This window comes from Equus caballus, chromosome 5, assembly GCF_041296265.1.
Source record: "Equus caballus isolate H_3958 breed thoroughbred chromosome 5, TB-T2T, whole genome shotgun sequence".
Classification (NCBI taxonomy): domain Eukaryota; kingdom Metazoa; phylum Chordata; class Mammalia; order Perissodactyla; family Equidae; genus Equus; species Equus caballus.
The window spans coordinates 45282507-45304643 of record NC_091688.1 but is presented as its reverse complement, the minus strand read 5'-3'; the positions used below and the strand labels follow the sequence as shown (position 1 = coordinate 45304643).

Here is a 22137-nt window from a genome sequence, read left to right as displayed (position 1 = left end):
ACACTCACTAATGTATTTTTTATATATATACACGCACACATGTAGATACATATATATGTATACACACACACACAAATTAGGATCCATCTCCATTTGAGTTTGTATCTTTTGAAGTGTATGAATTTTTTCATGTATTTTTTTCTAGCTAGACAATAAACCTCACAAAGATAGGGGATGCCTTTCTTTAACGTATCTCCATACCACCTGGCTCGCTCAGTGTCTAGCATGCTGTTCAGAAAGGCTGAGGGTTAGGAGGCATCAAAATCCCCTGGCTAAATCAGGAGAGAGCAAGTCAGTAACATTCTGAGTAGCTGAAAACTTATTTGGAAAGCTTCTGATTAAGGAGACAGAATGAGTTAGATATTGAGAACAATATTTCTTCTCCTGTTCAGGAGTACCCTTCCCCTCAATATGATGGAGATTTCTCTGGAATATCTATGTCTCCTGGACCTTGTTTATCTTCCTTGATGCATATTCATTTGAGAGGCCAATCACATTTGGGAAAATACCATGATAAACTCTCCTAATGAAACTTGGGCAAAATGGGCAAATAGTTTCGATCTACCAAGTGTGAATGTTGGGGTGGGTAGGGGGGAGACAAGTGTGAGTTTATTTCTCCTTTGGTAACATTTCTTTTGTATATTACATTTACAAGGAGTTTTTAACTTCTTTCAGTGGCAGGGTTCCAGTGGTGGTTGGGACATCATAAGGAAAGAAGTCACTCTGCCTCCTGCTGGCCACAAACAGAAAGGCTTGAGTTCCTTTTGGCTTATTACCAGAGGTCACATTTCTCCTTCCCAGACATGAGAACTTGTGAAGGAATGGAAGACTAAAAGGGAGAGGGAAGAGTGAGCTTCCTTTTTTGCTTAGCCTGGACTAAGCTTTAGGTGGCAATAAACCATTCACATCAAATACCTCAAATCCCTCATTTTGTGAGCCAAAACCTGAGGTTGCTGCATCTCCTGCATTAGCTACCAAAACACAGGGATGTACAGGAGTCAGGAAAACCCTGGTCTGTACGCCAACGTCCCTGCTCCCTTTCCCTGAGTGACGGAAAAGGCGAGCTCAGCTATTACCCATATTAAGGGCTCCTATTCCTTAGAAACTCAGGGCCCCACACCAGCTTCTCCCCTGAATGGTGTCTTCAGTCTTATTTTCCTCCCTTTCCCCAAACCCCAATAAAACACACCAACTGCTTCAGAGTATTTCTGGGTTGGGTTTTTTTTGTGGGTCTTCTTTTCTTTTTTATTTCAAATACTGAAAAAGTCCCCTGGGCTCTGTGGGGCTCCCCACACTCATGGCCCCTTCTCCCCACACTCACTGCCCTTCTCCCCACAGCAAATCTATTTCAAGGACAGCACTTTTTTTTTTTTAATGAACAATTAACATTAATTGAGTTCTTAGGTTGCTCTGCAGAACTAGAGGAGCTGTTTGCATCTGTCACATTTAGATGGACAGTTTCTTTTATCTCACACCAGATCCCCAGCCACATCCAAGCAAACAAGGCATTTTTCTACAGAGCTGAATTAGAACCCCTCATCTGTAGTCTGCTCCACTTCTTCCCCCTCACACCCACCTCACACCAGCCACATGGTTAAGGAGGAGGATAGTCAGGAATGTTTTTATCAACTCCAAGCCTGCATTCATATTCCCCCAAATCTCCCACCCCACCCTCTCAAACCCCCACCCCCACCCCCAGAATTTCACTGAGATTTCTCCCAACAGTTATTTGGAAAAAAAGAAAAACAAAAAAGGTTCAAAGTCTTGGTGCTCAGCCCAAGGGGCTCCATGCGCTGGGACACCGACGGGCAGGGGCTTCTGCCTCTCCAGCCCGCGCCCAAGCCACCTCCTGACCCCTGGCTGCAAAGGCAGGGAGAGGCAGGAGCCAGCAAAGGACCCAGGGGGGCAGCGTCTCAGGATCTGGCGGAGCCCCGGGCAGCATCATTCAACTTGGCCACTGCAGACGAACACAGAAGAAAAAGAAAACACTGTCAAGTAATAACGGAAAAACCCCTCAGTTCCATCCCAGTCTCCCCATCAGTCTTCACACTTAACCATTCAATCATTAGGCTACCTGGAATACACCTCAGCCCTATCTATAGAGTTGTTAAAAAAAAAAAAAAAAAAAAAAAAGAGAATTTCAGTCTTTTGCTATCCACACAACAAAATGCTCTCTGTCTTTTTGGAGATATCCATGAAAAAAGGACAGAAAAACAATTCTTTAGACAAGATCAAAATAACTGGAGGTTTCCAGGGGTGTAAGCTACCTGGCTCAGAGCAGGCTGAGTTACAGAGGCCTGCCCACAGCTCCTTGCAGCAGTGGAAACTGACTGGGGGCACACAGTGATGAGGTGGTGACTGTGTGGAGGCCAGGGCCAGACAACACACATGTTGTTCTGAGTGGCTTGAATAACCTTGGTTTAATCAAGGCGATTTGGATTCTGAAATGACTCTTATTTGCCATGGAAGCTATGTACTTCATGCTGTGGAAATAGATGGCAAATACAGAATTTAGCTTGTTTCTTTGTTTGCTTAGCCTTGAAGAGGACCAGGTGGAGAAAGAGTGAGACCAACAGTTTTTCTGATTTCCCTATTTCTTCTATTCCTTCCTAAAAACCAGACTCATTGTGACCTCAGTCTTCAGGATTCAAATGGACCAACAGAGAACGCAGCTCAGACAGAAAAGAAAAAAGTACAAAATTCAAGAAGATCGGAGATGAAGAAAAGGTACAAAATTATATATATATTTATATATATAATAACATGACATATCTATGTACAACACAGCTGGGACAGTTGAGGAAACTATACAAGGATGTTCGGCATTTTCCCCTTCCCACATGGACTTTAGACTAAGGAAGACAGCATGAGGAAATGGAGCAAGAAACACAAATTATATACAATTACAAGGGACAGTCAGGGAGTGTGGGGCCAGGGAATCCGGGGATCCTGCTCTCTCCATTCCTTCCTCACCAACATTTTCCTATCCAATCTGAACGACAGGCTGAGAGTGAATGGCCAGTCAGGAAAGAAGTATATAAGCACCCCATCTCTCCACATGCGCACCAGCAAGTTCATCAGTCATTCTCATCGCGCCAAGTGTTTGACCTCTCAGAATTTCTGAGGTGAGAGGACAAGAGAGGATTACATACTCTTCTTCCCCTGAACAGTTCTCCCCCTGGCCCTTTCTGTCGTAACTAGCAAGCTGCATTCAGTAAAATTCAGGCCTGCCTAATGATAACTCAATTGAAGATGCTGGCCACCTGCAACCCCTTCCGTCCACCTGTTGACGAATCAGCATTGCTACTTCTCATCACACAGGGGCTGGGTTACAGTGCTCTGGGAAGGCAGAGATTTCTCAGTGTTCCTTTTCTCTCTCCCTAACTCCCCTCCCCAGCTTCCTCCAAGGTGAATCATCTCCTAAGAACCTGCTGCTCCAGCCCTGCAGTAGTGCTAAGCCCTGGAGACTAGCTCAGTTCATCCATTTCCCTCTTGTCTCCCTAACAATGCGCCTGGCATTGGATTACAGCTGAAATGTGGGACTCCACGTGTGCATGACTGAGCATGTTTCCTCAGGCCTACAGCTCAGCTGCCAGAGCAGCTTTTAGCAGCGAAGGCCCAGATTGTAGGCCAGGAAAGTGGGCGGGAGCAGAAGCAAGAAGCTTCTATAGCCAGTTTCTTAAAATTCTTTTTCGTGATCCTCAAAATCATGATACTTCTAAGGCCCTCTTGCCTGAATTTATAAGCCCCAAATCTCAACTTCGTCTCTCCCCATGTAGTCTTCAAACGGTTCCCCTCTGTAGGCACACCCATGGGCCTTCCTCACTTTTAGATTTACAATGAATAGCACAGAGTTTTTCAGTTGGCAGTTATTGGACTTAAAAACCAATCAATCTTATCTGTATTCAACTCTATTTTACAAATGAGGAAACAAATCCAGAGAGGTTAAATGACTTGACCAAGGTTACACATCAGTTCTGTAAAGACTGAGTACAACTAGAACCCAGTTATCTTGACTCCTAAACCAGTGCTCTTTCCACCATCTCATGATACGTTCAAAAGCAACATGCTGGAAGAGAGAGAGAAGGTGCCCATTTTATGTGGATAATGGTCTCCAATCTATTTACATTATTTAAGAGCCAGGGCAAACTGTAAGAGACACTGACTGAGTAAGGGAGGTTAAGTGAGCATTATAATTTAGGCAAGCAAATCAGTTTTTCTTTTTTGAGGATTCTCTAAACCTGCCATAATGGAAACATGAAGCAATGGCAGCCTAAGGGACACAACACTTAGAAGCACAGAAAACAGATCTCATTCAATCTACCTTTCCCAACTCTGTCAAGTTACCCTCGGGATGTTAAATCTGCTGTAGTATTCCCAAGGCTTAGCCTAACTAATTTGGGGATAGTCTCTTTCAAAAGGAGAAATCACATCTCCCCAGTTTCTCATACAAAAGAAAAAAACAGTTTGCAGCATTATCCAATCCTAGTCTCCTATTTCTGGACCCCTACCTGGGCTACAGTGAGGGTGTGGAAATCTTAATTAAACCAGAGAAATGAACTCAAGAGCCCCTCTTCAACTTGCACTGCCTTCTCAGCAGCCCCCAGCAGAATCACAGTCATTTCTGGCTAGCAAGCTGAGAAGATCTAACTAGGTGCCCATTCTATCCCTGCCTATGATATACAAAAGTCCAGTGAGTGAGTAAGGGGAGGAGAAGGGGGGCCCAGGTTACCCCGCAAGCTTGCTGGTGACGAGCGAGGACTTTCTCTGGGGCAGATCCTGTGGGGTGGGGATGTGGTCACCAGTCACCAGGTTCTTGTCTGGTCCTGCGCTTGGCAGCTGCTTATTCTTCATCTTGGCTTTGGCCATGTTGTAGTCTCCTGAGTCAAAGTACTTTTGCTAAGAGACAAGAGAGAGGCTTAGGTGAGTGAGGAGCTCTGGCCTTCCTCAAAAGCAAGGAGACTCACATCCATTACAAACTCCTATGTACACTCGGGTCTTTCAAAGCTTCTTTGATTAACCTCATGCATACATAACTTAGCATTAATCACATTTACTTTATGTCTTCTCCCCAATGCATTCTGGCTTTTTCAGGAATGTGAGCAATTTCCTAGCTGGAGTATAGATTTTTTGGAGTTAAGAGATAGCCCCTACATCCTTTGTAGCCCCATTAGTAAAGGATGGTTCAAACAAATTACTGACTTTATTCATAAAGGCTTACTGAGGACCTATTAGCCTCCAATGGGCTTGGTGCTGGGGAAACGGAAATAAGACATAATGGTCAATCTGGGGCTATCATAGCAATCAGCAGGAGATCAACCTCAAGCCAACAACCTCAAAATTAAAATTCATTCTCTCAGACCATGAATAGAAACTGGGCTTGTTCGTGAGGAAAATGTACTTTCCCTCGGACTCCCACCACTCCCACACATGTTCCATGGCTGTGACAGCCTGCCCACGCCTGCGTTGCCTACAGCAAGGTAAGCTGCAAATCAGCATCACATCATCCTCTGTGACTAAGACTCAATAACTAGGATTCTCCACAGGGATCTCCTGCTCTCTCCATTTCATCCACACAGAGGACCACACTCCAGTTTAATGAATTTACAATCCCTCAGTCAGCTTTAGGTACCTCTGGGGACTTCTGAAATGATGCATGCCCAAATTTAGCTCTAATCCTAAAAGTGCAGTCCTGGAACTCTCACTATCCAAAGAGGCAAATGCCTGGGGGCAGTCAGCATACCAGTCTCTAACACCCTTCCCTCATTCCTCCAACTCCTCATACCCAAATGCCCTGACATAAAGCCTTAATTTCCTATATGGAAAATCAGAACATAACTGATACCATATCAGGGACTTACAATAACTTGCCTTGCTCTTTATAAGTTTCTAATTCCTTTCTACCACTGCCCAACAACAAAACCTCTAGATCAGTCTTCAGTAGAATCTCTACAGATCTCAACCCTAAAGCCCCCCTTTAGCTCCAAAGTCAGAGGGTAAGATCGTGCTCCATACCCCTTTCTGGAGTCTCTTCATGAGGAAGTCGGAGCCTCCAGGCTTTTGTCCTAGGCTTGGATATTTGGCCTTTAGCTTTGCCTCCTCAGCTCTCTCAGGGAGAATACCTTCTTTCTCCTGCGTGTCCTGGAGGAAACAAATGGGCCAATAAAATTAAAGACTGAGAAGCAACTGCTTCTAATATCTGATAACCTTTATACTATCAACTTTTCCTGGAGATCTACCCACTTGCAAACACGCTATCTCCACTCTGCTCTTAAATAAAGCTAGACCTTTGTTCAAATCCTTAAAGCTCAAGATGACTGTACTGTGAGAAGAAAAAGACCAGCTGCTTCTCACACTATGCCCTGGGAACCACCTCCGTGACCTGCGAGCACTAGGTTTAATACCTAAACACAATGCTTTAATCACAGAGTGAGCCACTGCTCACTCAGCACAGAAGACAGAAAGCTAACAGGGCTTCTGGTGATACAAGATGAGTAGGAAAGTTCCCTGGCTGTCCCTAACACACAGTACAGGTTGAATGGGAAATAAAGGGGATAATTCTGCTGAGACGTTCCCTCATTGTTCCAAGTCTAACACAGTTATCTGATAAGTCCGTGGAGGAGGCTATGTGGCCTTTTCCAGAAATCTCCACCTTAATAGAACAGCATTGCTTCAGCATTTCCATAAACATTGTGGTAGGAAGGTGACAGGTAAACAGAAATGAAAATAACACTGTTTTCAACCTCAGGAAAACAAAGATACAGTAGGTTAACTAGTATTTACCCACCAGTTTTTGCCAAAAAATCAACACTTTCCCTAATGGGGCAAGCGATGGAAGTTTGGGGAACGTGCCAAGAACTCAATTAGCTTGCAGAGGCTCTCTTGTTGCGACTTTCTTCTTGCCTTTTGTGGGCCCCGCCGCCCTCTTCTTTAATGACTCTCTAAAAGGGCCTAAAGCCAATTTGTGGCTCCTTATTTAGCGGAATCATATTCCCTTCCCTTGAAAATCCGGCACAAATTAACACCAGGTGTATTTCACGAACCTCTGAGCCCAATACCAAACGTTCTAAGTCAAATACAAACCCCAGAGGAGGTTTATCTGGAGTGTTTTCATCACAGAATTGCGGGTGAACTAAGTCTCACTACCTTGGAAGTCTGGGGGGAATAGGGCGGCGTCTTTCTTGTCACGACTCTCTCGGCGTCTTTTCTAGGTTAAATCTCCATTATTCTGTACGGAACTCCAGTCTTCAACCTTGTTCGGTCCTCATCGAAGGTGGGCAACAGACCGTCCCCAACCATCAAAATAGGTCTCTAGAGAAAGTTGCCGCCTTAAACCAGCTACGATAATAATTACTCTTCTCCCTTCCCCCACCGCTGGTCCTTTTTAAACGTCTTTACCTCGAACTGTTTCTTTCTGAGGATTTAGGATGCCGCCGCAGCCTGGGTGTGGGGTCTTTTACCGCTACTAACCAATAACACTCCGCAACCCGGGACCACCAGACCCCTTTCATTCACCCAGTCTTTCCAAACACCCGCCCCGCGCCCGAGCTCGGCCAATTATAGCACAGGTTTAACAAGTTGAGCCGTAGGCTTATTGGCCAATCAGAAAGGGTACACAACCGACTGACAATCGACCCAACCAACCAGTGCCAAAGCAGCAAGCCGCGCTGAGGCTCACCCTGCGTGACGCAAGAAGCGGCCAACCCCTGCAGAGCCTGAGACCATGGCGACCAATCCGCACTGGTGGGAGACCGTCTCCCGCCTCATCACGGTCGCCCCCGGCTCGCCCGCCCGCACCCCCTCCGTTTCACCTGCTTCTCCTCGCCGGTCTCCTCCGCAGGGTTCTCCTCTTCTTGCTTCTGGGACATGGCGGGACCGGGATTGTGGAGTGTAGGGGGCCCGGGAAGTCAACCGGAGAAGGGGAGGGGGAGGGGAAACGGGGACAACCTGCGCTGCTGCTTCGCCTCCTGTCACTAGGACTGCTCAGTCAAAATGGCGGCCCTAGCCTGTGACGTTGCGACCGCCCCTTCGTATGGGAGCCAACAGGAAGAGGGTAGATGGGGCAATGACGTAACGATCTACCAATAGTCACTGGCTAAAGGTGGGTTTTGTGGAGGCGACGGGCAAGCTGGAACACCAATCTGGAAAGAGAATGAGCCACAAGGACCAATTGGAAGCCCGTGGGGGATGTTACGGGGCGGTGCTGTTAGCTTGTGGGGTTTTGCTCCTTTGGTGGGATGAGACTTCTTTCAATTCCACCACCCCGCCCCCGGGATGCTTTGCTGAGCTTCAAACTGGAGAGCGAAAGGATGGAAACGTGTTTTTTTTCAGGTGGAAAGGATTAAGCTTTGCGCAGTGTTAGCAGAAAATTATCAATCTCCGGAAAATAATTTGGAGGTCGGAGTGGACTTTAAAGCAGTACTCAACACTATTCCTATGTGTAATTTGGTGTGTGGAATGGAGAGACTGAGTCCCCAACCAGAGTCGTGCAGAACACAGGCGGCCTATGTTCCAAAATTTAACTCTTACGTACAGTTTTATTCTTGTTCAGGCTCATCCCATGAAGACCAAGCTCCAAGCACAGTTCTAGGTACATGGTTAACATTTAGTAACTATAGTTAACGCTATGTAGTTAACCTATCCTGAGTCACAGTTCAACAATATTTCTTGAGCGTCTGTTTGTAGATGGTACTGTATTAGTTTTACAGAGGATACATATACAGTAAAGACGTCTCTGCCTTGGAAAGCTTAGTTTAGTGGGCATGTGAAGAGGGTTTTCACAGTGTGCCAGGTGTACCCTAAATCCCCAAGATTAAATAGATACATCTTGCTGGAGTGTTAGTCAAAAAGCATGGCACTTTTATATTAAAAACAGTCTATTAATGGTAACACTGAAAAATTCATATTAAAATTTAATTTTCCGAGTAACTTCTTGTGACAAATAGCCTTGGGGATATCTGTTCATTTTTCTGTATAATTAGATGCACTTCTAATGGAAAAGTTTGAGAAGCACTGGAATACGTAGATTATTCTCATACAAGGCAAAATCTGGTAAGCACTGAAATAAAAGTGTTATTAAAATGCTATGGGGTTCAAAGAAAGGCTCATATTCAGTTTAGGGATAAAAAAAAAAGACTTCATGACTGAGGTGGTATTTGAAATAAACTTGAAAGAATTAACAAGTTTATCAGGTAAAGATGAAGGAAGGAAGGATATTTAAGGTGATGAACACAGCATGAAGGCTAGAAAAACAGAACTGAGTCCAGAACATGGAGGGCTTTGAATGCCAGGATAAGGAATTTGTGAATAATTTAGTAATCCATGAAAGACATTTAAGCTTTTTAGACCGGAGAGTGGCAGATCAGAACAGCTCTTTAGGAATATTAATCTGGTGGTAATGAATAAAGATAATTCAGAATTCCAAGCAGAAAGATACTAGAGGTGGGCAGTCTAGCCAGGAGTCCACTGCTATACTCTAGGTGGGAGATAAATAGGACTTAAACTAGAAATGTGGTAGTTTAGAATACAAAACAGTGAACGTAATTGAGAGAGTCTGTCGCAATGGAATCTACTCGATTAGCAGCTGATTGAGTATAGGCAATGAGGAGGCTGTGCCTCAAGTCGACTCTATATAGAAGCAATACATTCAAGAAGGGGACTCAATTTGCAAATGGAATTGGAAGCAGACAGAAAATGAGGTGTTCAATTTTGAAAACATTGACTTTTTAAAAGCCAGTGAGCTATGTGGTGGAGATATCCAGTCACTAAAGACTTAAGATAAATGACCTCTGAGATCTCCATATCTGAAATTTTAGGGTTCTAGGAAATATAGATCTGGAGTTTGAGAGAAAAGTAGAATCTGAATAAAATGAATAAAATTTGGGCTTCTTTAAATAAATATAAATAAAATTGTGGAAGTAGATGGGATCACTGAAGGAGAAAGTTAAAAAGAAAAATAGGTCCCAGGGCAATAACCTGGGGAAAAGTCGGCAAGGGACGCAGAGACAAATGATCAGAGTGGTAAGGAGAAGAACCAGAAGAAGTGACAGAGAAGTTAAAGATGGAGGGGATAAAAGCTAATTGCAAGGGGTTGAAGAGTGACGAGGTGGTAGCAATATTCAGTGAAGCAAAGAAAGGAATTAGGGCAATTACCAGCAAATTTTCTTTTCTGGAGGGTAGGCAAGACTCAAGCATGTTTTTAGAAAAGGGGAAGAGGCTAATTAAGAAAAATTTAAAATGTAATGATCTACTTTAAAGAAGAGATCATGAAAGAATTAAAGTCTCAGAGGAAATCATTAGTTCAAGAAGGAGAGAGGTAGACAGGACTTTGGCAACTGTAAATGGAGAGTGGGAGGGGAATGTACAGAGAGATTTTGAAGTGGCTAAATGTTTAGGGAAGTCACATTGAATGGACTTGCTTTGAGGTCAATCTTTTGAGAATAAAAAGGATGCCAGGGTGGGATGGAGGATCTAGGAAAAATAGGGGTAGAAACAGCACCATAGAAAATAGCAATGATTCAAAATACCAAGATCTACCTGAGATTAGCTAAGTATGAATTTGTAGTAGTCCCAATCAGCATGGCATCGTCAGTAACTCCTGGCTGCCTTGAAATGGAGAAAACAGCCTGAGTTAACTAGGACAAAGGACTGGTAAAGAAGGAACAGTGGAGGGAGGAGATTGGTTTGCCACTTTGTTGAAATGGCTGATGATAGCACCTAGATTCTTTAGGAAAGACAGAATGAGGTTGATGAACTGGGAGAATGGGAAGGAGGTGAAGAACTGGTGAGATAGATGAAGCTCAGATTTGGTGGGAATGACTGATAGAGCCATAAGAGTAGGAAGTTGCAGTGAGAAGGAAGTTTCAGTTTGTATCTAGGAAGGTGGAGAAATTATAGGTTATGATGAGCTCTAGCCTATAATAATCATAATTAGGGGCAGATATGGCACGACTACAAAAGTCGCTGATGTTGACATAATCAAGTAAATGTGAAGTCACAAATGTTCAAGTCCCACAGCATTATGACAAGGAAGGAGGTTAGGACAGTGATTGTGACCCATGCATTGGGGGTGAGCTGTACGTCTCTAACACATGTATTTAAGTATGTAAGGCACCATATTGTGTTCCTTACATTATGTAGAAACAACTACAATATTAGATGATGTATGACACTTGCCAAATGAGTTTTATTTATAGGTGTTTAAAGGATTATTTCTGGCTGAGCTGGTCAAAGAATGTTTCAGGTGAGGTAGAACCTAAGCTGGGACTACGAGGATGAATAGGAAGTTTGGAGACTGGCAAAGGAAGGGAGAAAAGGGAGGCAATTTAGAGGATCAGCTGTCTTATAAAAGGTTAGAGGGTGACTGACCCCTGATTGAGGACAATGGAAAAGGGAGAGAGAAACTGTAGCAGGAATAACAACTTCTGGGAGGGAGTGAGATCCTGTCAGCCCAGCAAGACTCCTCCTTCATCTAGTGAACTTTGAGCATTCATAGCATGTGCTGGGTATTGTGCTGAGCACCACGGATGCAAAAATAAAAGACAGTCTCTTCAAGTTGTGCACAGATGAGTGAGGAGATAAGAGATAAAGATAATTTACACTGGAGAAGAACATCAAATGCAGCTTCCTGGAGGGGATGACATTTGAAGGAAGTATAGGAACACTCAAGGTAAAAAGAAAGGGTGGAGAAGCTCTTGTCAGACAGAAGGAGCCTCATGTGAAAAGACTCAGAACCATAAGAAACTCCATGTACTGGATCCTTGGTTCTCAAACTTAGCTGACTAGAAATTCCCAGGGAACTTTATAAAAATACTGATTTCCTTAGCCCTATTTCACCCCAATTGAATTGGCATCTCTGGGCGGGGGCCTGGGAACCTGTATTTTGAAAAGCTCCCTAAGGAGAGATTGCAAATAAGGTGGATCTGGGAACCTGTGTGGAGCGGCAGGACATGAAGCTGTTCAGGTTGCTGGGACCCTGAGGAGACTTGTAAGTCATGCTAATGTGTTAGGGTTTCACGAAGACAAAGGGAGCCTCTGATTTCAAGCAGAGAAATGGTATGGTTAGATTTGGGATTTGGAAAGATTGTTTTTAACAGGTGAAATTAATTTTTAATATATTTAACCCAATATATCCAAAATAGTATTATTTAAACATTTAATCAACATTTTAAAATTATTTTTCAAGCTTTCTTATTTTTATTATTTCATTGAGGTCATATTGGTTTATAACATTATGTAATTTTGGATGTACATTATTATATATCAGTTTCCGTATAGGCCGCATCGTGCTCACCAATAGTCTATTTTCTATCCATCACCATACATATGTGCCCCTTTACCTCTATCACCCACCCCCCTACCCCCTTCCCCTCTGGTAACCACTAATCTGTTCTTTTTGTCCAAGTGTTTGTTTATCTTCCATATATGACTGAAATCATACAGTGTTTGTCTTTCTCTGTCAGGCTTATTTTGCTTAACATAATACCCTCAAGGTCCATCCATGTTGTTGCAAATGGGACGATTTTGTTTTTTTTTATGGCTGAGTAGTATTCCACTGTAGATAGATACCACATCTTCTTTATCCATTCATCAATTGATGGGCACTTGGGTTTGCTTCCACATCTTGGCTATTGTGAATAACACTGCAATGAACATAGGAGTGCATAGATCTCTTTGTATTGTTGATTTCTTGTTCTTTGGATAAATACCCAGTAGTGGGATAGCTGGATCATATGATATTTCTATTTTTAATTTTTTTGAGAAATCTCCATACTGTTTTCCATAGTGGTTGCACCAGTTTGCATTCCCACCAGCAGTGTATGAGGGTTTCTTTTTCTCAACATCCTCTGCAACACTTATTATTTCTCGTCTTGTTAATTATAGCCATTCTGACGGGTGTGAGGTGGTATCTCATAGCAGTATTTGCATTTCCCTAGTAATTAGTGATGTTGAACATCTTTTCATGTGCCTATTGGCCATCTGTATATCTTCTTTGGAAAAATATCTGTTCATATCCTCTGCCTCTTTTTTTGTTGTTGAGTTGTATGAGTTCTTTATAGATTTTGGAAATTAACGCCTTGTCAGATATATGATTTGCAAATATTTTCTCTTAATTGGTGGGTTGTCTCTTCGTTTTGTTCCTGGTTTCCTTTGCCTTGCAGAAGTCAGACATAGTCCCGTTTGTTTATTTTTTCTTTTGTTTCCTTTGCCTGAGTAGACATGGTATTCAAATAGATGCTGCCAAGAGCAGTGTCAAAGAGTGTATTGCCTATAATTTCTTCTAGAAGTTTTATGGTTTCAGATTTTACATTCAAGTCTTTAATCCATTTTGAGTTAATTTTTTGTGTAAGGTGTAAGATAACGGTCTACTTTCATTCTTTTCCATGTGGCTGTTCAGTTTTCCCAACACCACTTATTGAAGAGGCTTTCCTTTCTCCATTGTATGTTCTTGGCTCCTTTGTCAAGGATTAGCTGTCCATAGATGTGTGGTTTTATTTCTGAGCTTTCAATTCTGTTGGATTTGGAAAGATGTAACTCTGGTAGCCATGTGGGAATTGGAATGGAGGGGAGAGGGAGACCAGCTGATCTCTGATTGTGGTCATCCAGGCAGGACTTGAGAGGCCTGATCAAAGCCAGGGGCCCTGTGATTGGAGACGAGCTGACGAGACAAATGATATTGGATGTAGGGAATAAAGGTGAATGAATTCCAACTTCTTGAAAGAAAGGTGGTGCCATTTACAGAAAAGCAAATACACGGAGAAGAGCAGATTGGAGGAGGGAAAGTAAGGAGAGAAGAGGATCTGAACTTCTTCCATGTTTATTCATCATCTTTCAGTCTTTTTTTCTTCCTTATGCCCTAATTTTTCAGGGCAAGACATACATCTTTTCAGGGTGTGAGATGAGATGTCTGGGAACAACACTATAAAATTCATCAGTGCTTAAGCAACATTCTATAGAAGAAGGGGGGGCAGGAACATCTAGGTTAAGACACACATCATTAGCACCCTCTGATGGGCCAGACTGAGAATACCAGGAAATTAACCCAGCTGAAGCCTCTCCTTGCCTCTTCTACACATTTACTCTTAGGGCTGGCCTTAAGAGTACCCTCGGGAAAGTAGCTAAGTGATCAGAACAATTCAGTATTAAAGATAATTTTCAAAAAAGTAAAATCATAACTCATGCAAATGAGGGAACTAGTAAGATGTTAAACTGGTTCAAAAGAGAATCTGAAGACCAACACATATATGGGCAATTAGGAATATGGAAAAGAATTTCTTAATAGTTGTAAAATTGGTCATTATTTATGGGGCAAAAAATATAATGTTTGGAATTATCTTTTCCATAGGGTGGAATTCAATCATATCTCACTGGACAAAATTCACTTGTCTTTCTATGTATATGAATCATTTGCATTGCCATCAGTTCTCTCAACTTACAAATTGTAAAATAGTTCAAAGACAATGAAAGGCATAGATCAAATAACTCTGAAGGCTCCTCTAGACAATACCCAATAACATTTTTGCCCATTTCAAAGACTTTTATAATTTTTCCTCTGAGAATAAAAAAGCCTCTCTTCTCATAAATATCTCACCTCTGTCTTCCATTGCATTTAAGTTCCTGGTTAAAGTGCAAATATATTATCCAGAAGATACCAAATCAACATTATCAGTTACCATTTTAAGCTTGGATTAAGTAGGGGCTTGAGTGGTTAAGTTCACAGCTTCACTTCGGCAGCCTAAGGTTTCACTGGTTCGGATCCTGGGCGTGGACCTAGCACTGCTCATCAAGCCATGCTGAAGTGACGTCCCACATGCCACAACTAGAAGGACGTACAACTAAAATATACAACTGTGTACTGGGGGGATTTGGGGATAAGAAGGAAAAATACAAAATCTTTTAAAAAAAGAAATATATAAACTTGGATTAAGTAATCAGATCAAATTTAGTTAACAGCTACACTGTGAAATACTGGCTTAGGGAAGGCCCTAGAGAAAATCACAGAAAGAGAAAGGAAGAAAATTTACTTAGCACTATTATGTGTCAGCTACTAATAGCAGCTTACTCATTGTAGTATTTGTATTTAAAAAGTCTTCAGCCCAAAGAGGGCAATTTTAACTCAAAAGAATGGATCACTAATGAAGTTTAATGTGCCAGCTAAAAACTTGTGAGGGAGAGTTGGAGCAGAGGGCTTTCAACCTTAAAATCCTGTCAGTGGGGGTGGGGTGGGGAAGAGGTGGAGGCTGGGGCAGGGGGAAAGGAGAGGGCAGGCTTAAGAAGGGTATCAGGAGCCAGCCTTGATGGCCTAGTGGTTAAAGTTCAGAGCTCTCACTGCTTTGGGGGCCCAAGTTTGCTTCCTGGTCCTGGAACCACCCGTCTGTCAGTTGCCGTGCTGTGGTGGCAGCTCACATAGCACTAAAACTAGAAGGCCCTACAACTAGGATATATTGCCATGCACTAGCGTTTGGGGAGGAAAAAAAAAATATTACAGTTGGGTTTCTTGGGCAGCCAACCAGGTAGCATGATTCTCTCTCTTCAAACCTCTGCTTTCTCTCATTCCCTCTCCTTTCCTCTTTTCCTCTTCCTTTTTCTTCTTTTTCGATTGTCTAGACTTCCCCTTCCCAACTTCTTTTCCTTTTCATTTCAGGCTTCTAAGATGTGCTTTTCCTCAACTTTTCCCCCATTTAAGCTTTTTCTGTTTATCTGAAAAACTCTGTTAAGGTAAAAATGGTCAATGTTGTTAGAAGTCAGCAGGTCAGTTGCCCTTGGAGGGTAGTGGCTGGGAGGGAGCGTGAGCGGGGTTTCTGAAGTGCTAGTAATGTTCTGTTTCTTAATCCTGGTGCTGGTTACATGGGTGCATTCAGTTTGTGAAAACTGAGCTGCACAGTTATGATATTTGCACTTTTCTGTATGTATATTTCAATAAAAAGCTTAAGTGAAAACAACACAATACAAAACAAATAAAAATCCCCTCTGTTTTTCACCTGCCTTAGGGAAGTGTGCGGATAATAAAAGAGGGTATAAAGGAGTGTAGGAAACGATCTTCATATTTTTGCCCAGAATCACCAACCACTGCTAATTTTCCAAGGTCTAAAGATTCCATTTTTGGCTTATTGACAAGGGGCAGTGGCAATAGGAATGGAAGGGCATAGAAAAATGAGACATATTAAGAACTTAGACCAACAGAACTTGGTAACCAGTTGAATGTATGGCTCGACTGGATAGAGGAAAGGGATAAAAGAAGGCAGGTTAAGTTCAAGCTAGGTCATGTAGAGGAAGAAAATGGAAACTATTGGTCGAATGAGGTTTGGGCAATTATGGTGAAAATATATTATGAATATGTTTAAGAGATTAGTTTAAGTATCTAAAAGATAAACAAGTTCTTTTGGAAAACACTTTCTGATACAAGCTAAGATATTTCTAACTCCAAGCTCTGCTTAAGAGTAATATATAGGGGCCAGCCCCATGGCCGAGTGGTTAAAGTTATGCACACTCCACTTCAGTAGCTTGGGGTTCGCAGGCTTGGATCCCAGGTGTGGACCTACTCCACTCACCAGCCATGCTGGGGAGGCATCCCACATACAAAGTAGAGGAAGACTGGCACAGATGTTAGCTCAGGGTGAATCTTCCTCACAAAAGAAAGAAAAAAGAGTAATATATAAAAACTATGATCACTAAGGGAATGATTTAAATCACACTTTTACCCTTGATATAGCTAAATTGCTGAGCATTAGGAAGGGGGGAACTTAGAATTAAAGCCAATAAAAAAGACTGAAGTTTCACTAAAACTAGCCCAACATCTGGGGTATAAAGTATGTTTAGTAATCTATTTGTGACTGGGTGGGAGGAGGTGATAGTTTAGACAGAGGGATTAGGGAGGACCTGAGATATCTGAGCAGAGATCTGAATGAAGTGGGCGAGTGAGCCAAGCTGCTGTCTGGAGGAGAACTGGTCCAGGCAGAGGGAACAGTAAATGCAGAGCTCCTGAAACAGGGACATGTTAACTTGAGAAACAGCAAGGTCAATGTAGCTAGAGCCAGAGAAAAAGAGGAGATGTAGGCAAGGATCAGATCACTTTTGGCTTTTAGGCCATGGGAAAGGCTTTGGATTTTATTTTGTGTGTGACGGGCAGCCAGGAGATGGTGTTGAGCAGGGGAGTAACACAGGTTGATTTATGTATTAAACAGATCACTCTGGCTGCTCTGTTGGGGCCAAGTGTGGAAGCAGCAGCAGGAAATCAATTAGGCTTTTATAAAAGTTCAGGGAAGAGATGACAGTGGCTTGGACTAGGGACTTGTAACTACTAGGGGGTAGTAGTTACAGAGAAGGCTGAAAATGGCTGGATGTGGAATCTATTTTGAAGGTACAACCAACAGAATTTGCTGTTGTGAGAATCAAGGATAACTTCAAAGTTTTGGGCTGGAGCAACTAGGTGAATGATGGCACCATGTACTAATATGGAGACATCTGAGGTGGGAGGTTTAGGAGAGGAAACATAGATTTTGTTTTGGCCTTATATTCTATATAGGCATCATTTAAAATAATTACCAAGTCCATTGACTGGTGGATAAATAAAATGTGGTATATCCATACAGTGGAATATTATTCGGCAATAAAAATAAATGAAGCACTGATACATACCACAACATGGATGCACCTTGAAAACATTATGCCCAGTGAAAGAAGCATCACAAAAGACATATATTGCATGAATTTATATGAGTAATCCAGAATAGGCAAATCTATAGAGGTAGACAGTATATTAGCGTTTGCCTAGAACTGGGAGAAATGGGGAATGACTGCTAATGGGTACGGTGTTTTTTCTGGGGTGATGAAATATTCTAAAATTGATTGTGATGATAGCACAATGCTGTGAATATATTAAAAAACCAATGAATTTTTCACTTTAGGTATATTATATGGTATGTGAATTATATCAATAAGGCTATTATAAAAAGTTATCAAAACATCATGAAGCTATGTCAATAAAGGATTTTAACCTACTAAAAATAAAAGGAAAATTAAGCAGTCAAAAGTGTTAATCCCTCTCCGTTAGCCACAGGAAACCTGGCTATTCAGACTGTCTATGTCAACGCACCACTACCAACCTAGAACAGTGTTTGCTAATAGCAAGCCAAGTATTCCTGAGTAATAATAGCTTCTTGATTGCTGGGCTCCCATGAAGCAATCATTCTTAACTTTTTTGTGTCTTTGTCAAGGACTGGATTATGTTTTGCTTTAGTATAGATCGCCACCAGTTTTCCAAAGTAGGGAAATCTGATCTTTGAGAATCTGACGCAAGCTGTGTTTCTTCTCTGTCCAAAATACACACATGCACACATGCATAATGTGCAAAAATATTGTACATATTTTCAGGGTGCACAGAGACCCTCTGGGGCCTACCCAAGAAGTCCAGTTTCTATAAATTAAAGCATTGTCACAGGAATTAACAGTGGCCTTCATTTATTCAGATTTGTCTCAGCACAATCATTGCCCCCAAATTTATGAATTGACAATTAAAAAAATCTGTAGTATGGCTGGTGGGAGTGTAAATTGATATAACCATACTGTGGAAAACTGGTGGCACTATATACTAAAGCTGAACATAACCCAAACCCTACGACCCAGCAATTCCGCTCCTAGGTACATATATCCAACTGAAACGCAGTCTTAAGTTCACCAAACGTGTTCATAGCAGCTCTATTTATAATTGCCCCAAACTAGAAGCACCCAAACGTTCAAAGTAAAATAATCAATGGTCACAAAAAATACCTATTGTATGATTTCATTTATATAATGTTCAAATGCAAAACCAATCTATTGTATTAAAAGTCAGGATTCTGGTTACCTTTAAGGGGGGAGATAGTGGCTGGGAAGGTATGAAGGAGGCATTTGAGGAGCTGGTGATGTTCCGTTTCTTGACCTGGGTACTGCTTACAGGGGAATGCTCACTCTTCAACACTGAGTTGTACATTTTTATTTATTTTGATTTATGCAGTTTCCCCTAGTAATGTTATGGTTCCATGAATAGTTTAAAAAGAAAAGGTATCTAATGTGAAGAGTAAGATGGAGTAGAGAAGTGAAAGACTGATTAAAAGAAGTAATCTAATTTTTAAAACATGTCTCATATTACTTTGAGCATTTTAAAATAAAAAGTATTTGTTCAGTCTTTTAAATGTTCACAATGTTCTTAAGAATCCAGTCAGCTATTTTATTACCTTCTGTAGTCTTCTAGTCTCTCTGATCATAATAATCTTTTCCTCCTCACTCCCAGACAGAAATAAATCTAATTTCATTTAATTAGTTTAACTTAAGTTATCTAAGACCTTTTTGGCCTCCACTGGAGTTCAAGAAAAGCTGAGGTGACAGAGCTGGGGAAATTAACAAGTTTTGCTTTTTATTATTAAGGCTAACCCACAAATATTTTGAGATATTATAGCTTTAAATGTCCAGAAATATTTGGAGAAGTACTCATGTTTACATTAGGGGATGGAATTTCAACATCTCTGATATGTAAGAAAAACTTTGAATTTTTTCCCATCAAATCAGGAAGATGATGTACATCTACTGGGCTTACTTATGTGGTAGAAACATGTAGATTTGGTCAAGAAGCCCTCCCAAAGGGGCAGAAGCCCCTAGATTCCTACCTGAATTTCTAAAGTTCAGATAAAATATGCTACTATACTTAGGGAGGTTCAATGAGGTTGAGAAAAACCAAGTGGTGAACAGACTATTGATAATCAAGCAAAAAAATTCTACACAAAAACATGTCTCTTTGAAGAGCTGTTAGGGATTCCTCCCCCAGGTGAATCTACTTTTTTACAACCTTGAATGTAGACAGTGAATTGGGCTGCTAGAAAAAGGAGATTTCTGCCAGGAAGTGACCCATGCTTTGTCTGACTTGCATTCTGTGAGAATTTTACTGCTTTCTGGCAGAGATGGCTCCCTTTCTCACTTATCAACAAGAAGTCATGTCTAGGCTGTCTCTTCCCAAATCAATAGAACCTGGAACTCACCAAGGAGAAAAGGAGAGAGATGAAGGCCCTACGAAGAATTGGGGACACAGGAACAAAGATCCATGCACATATGTAATAGATAACAGGAAAATATAAAAAATCAGCTTTACTTAACTTATTTCAGCATTAAAGCAATTATTTTTATTATTTAGGGAATAAATACATTTTTAGAAACTATATGTATATATATCTATGGGCATTTTAGCTGTGTGGAAAAGGGGAAAATTTTTTTTATCTTTTAATTAGAATCCTCTTTATAGTTTTGTTAAAATTTGATGTCAGAAAACATGTATGCAAGAAGAGAGTAGAGCAAAATATTTAACGTGTTGTTAAAAAAAAAAAAGAAAACTGCCAAAAAATAACCTATCAACCTAGAATTCTATATCCAGTGAAATTATCCTTCAAAAGTGAAGGCTGAAGCCTTTCTCAGATGAAAACTAAGGGAATTTACTCTGTAAATTCTGTATGAAATGTTGAAAGAAGTTATTAAGGAAGAAGGAAAATGATATGTCAAAAATCAGTTTTAGGGGCTGGCACAGTGGTTAAGTTCGGCACACTCTGCTTTGGTGACCTGGGTTCCCAGGTTCAGGTCCTGGGCACAGACCTACACTACTCATCTGACACATTCTGATGGCGACCCACATACAAAATAGAGGAAGATTGGCACAGATGTTAGCTCAGGCTCAATCTTCCTCAAGCAAAAAGAGGAAGATTGGCAACATATATTAGCTCAGGGAACATCTTCCTCACCGCCTCCCCCCTCAAAAAAAAAAACCCAAAAACCCCCTTGGTTTTATATAAGGAAAAGCATGACAGAAGGAATAAATGCAGGTAAACAAAATTAGATAATTTGTTAGTTTCAAAAACCTGTCTTTAGTCTATCTCTTGAATATATCCTTTTAGAATGATACCTTTTGGAAATCTAGAGATATGTGAGAAGCACGCACATTCATGAAATTCAAGCACATAACAAATTATTTTGTACATATTGTTTCTCCTGCCGGGAATAGCCTTGGCTCTTCCTTCTCAATCTGAAAAGATTCTTCACGACTGAATTTTAAATAGAGGCAGGAGAGAGTAGTAGTTAAAAGCACGTGTTTGAACTCAAACTGCACTGTGTCCTTAGGCAAGCCTATTATCTCCAAGTTTTCTTTAAAATAACCTTATAGGTGTTTTTAGTGTTGAGAGGACTAAATTAGATAACATATAAAGTGGTTAGCATAGTAGCTCAGGAGAAAAGTGCTCAGTACATGAAAGCTACATGAAAGCTACTAGAAATAAATATAACTCCTCTAAGTCTTTCCTAACTTCTCAGGAGGAATGTTACTTCTTTCTTTGTACTTCCAAATATTAAGTTTCTACTTCTATTTGAGCATTTGTCACAAAGTATCTTATTTGCCCACTTAAATGTGAGTTCTTGGGAGCTGAAACTGTGTCCTATACAACTTTTTATCGTCAGCACCTAGCAAGTGCCAGTTAACTTCTAAATACTCAATATTTTTTGGATGAATGAATTACAGGCAATAAAATAAAGCAGTGTTCTCAAATTTTAATGTGCAAGCCTTCAGACTGTTTAAAATGCAGCTTCCTAAGCCCCCAAACCCAGAGACTGATTTACTAGGAACCTGCATTTTAGCAAGTTAACCCTCCCTGCTTCCAGAGGTTATTTTGGTGCAGTGGTCTTTGCTCCACTCTTTGAGAAACCCTGTATAAAGGATGACTTATGGGAACAATGCTTTATCTGAAATAAAAACAACAGGGAAGTATAAACAATCCTAGTAAATACATTTCTTATTTTCACTTGTCTTGCATTGTTCTATATTTATCACGGTTTCTGTTGAACAGCTTGTTAAGTATTTGGGGGGGTTATCTTGCCATCCTCCCCCTCCTGGTTCTATGCACCCTCCTGTCCCACTGTAGTTCCGTCTGTGTTCTGTGACTTTAAGAGAAGAGGAGGGGAGCGGTTTCAGATTTTATTTGTTTTCTCCTTAGCAGTAGGACTTGATATTTTTAATTTTGGAGAACTAAAAGATAAATAAACTGTGGGGTTTTTTGTTGTTAAAAAAAAAAAATAGTCTACACCCTTGTGCTATAGACATTATAAAGAAGGGAAGAACAATAAGCC

General features: G+C 41.2%; 1 protein-coding gene across 1 annotated transcript; it reads right to left on the bottom strand.

Annotated features, from left to right (window-relative positions):
• Positions 1 to 1205: 1205 nt before the first annotated feature.
• Positions 1206 to 8034, bottom strand: ENSA (endosulfine alpha). The gene is made up of 4 exons (XM_001490179.7): positions 7812 to 8034; positions 6016 to 6141; positions 4733 to 4899; positions 1206 to 1957 (listed from the first exon to the last, which is right to left on the bottom strand). Exons 1-4 carry the CDS (start codon positions 7866 to 7868, stop codon positions 1942 to 1944), a joined length of 366 nt encoding a protein of 121 aa, XP_001490229.3. The 5' UTR covers positions 7869 to 8034; the 3' UTR covers positions 1206 to 1941.
• Positions 8035 to 22137: the final 14103 nt, after the last annotated feature.

What these genes read in the sequence shown, in the direction of transcription:
- ENSA (XM_001490179.7), bottom strand. Translation starts at nt 7,868, where the DNA reads ATGTCCCAGAAGCAAGAAGAGGAGAACCCTGCGGAGGAGACCGGCGAG. An exon ending in AGACCGGCGAGGAGAAGCAG is followed by an intron (nt 6,142 to 7,811) that starts GTGAAACGGAGG and finishes TGTTTCCTCCAG; the next exon opens with GACACGCAGGAGAAAGAAGG. An exon ending in TGAAGAGACTCCAGAAAGGG is followed by an intron (nt 4,900 to 6,015) that starts GTATGGAGCACG and finishes CTTGTCTCTTAG; the next exon opens with CAAAAGTACTTTGACTCAGG.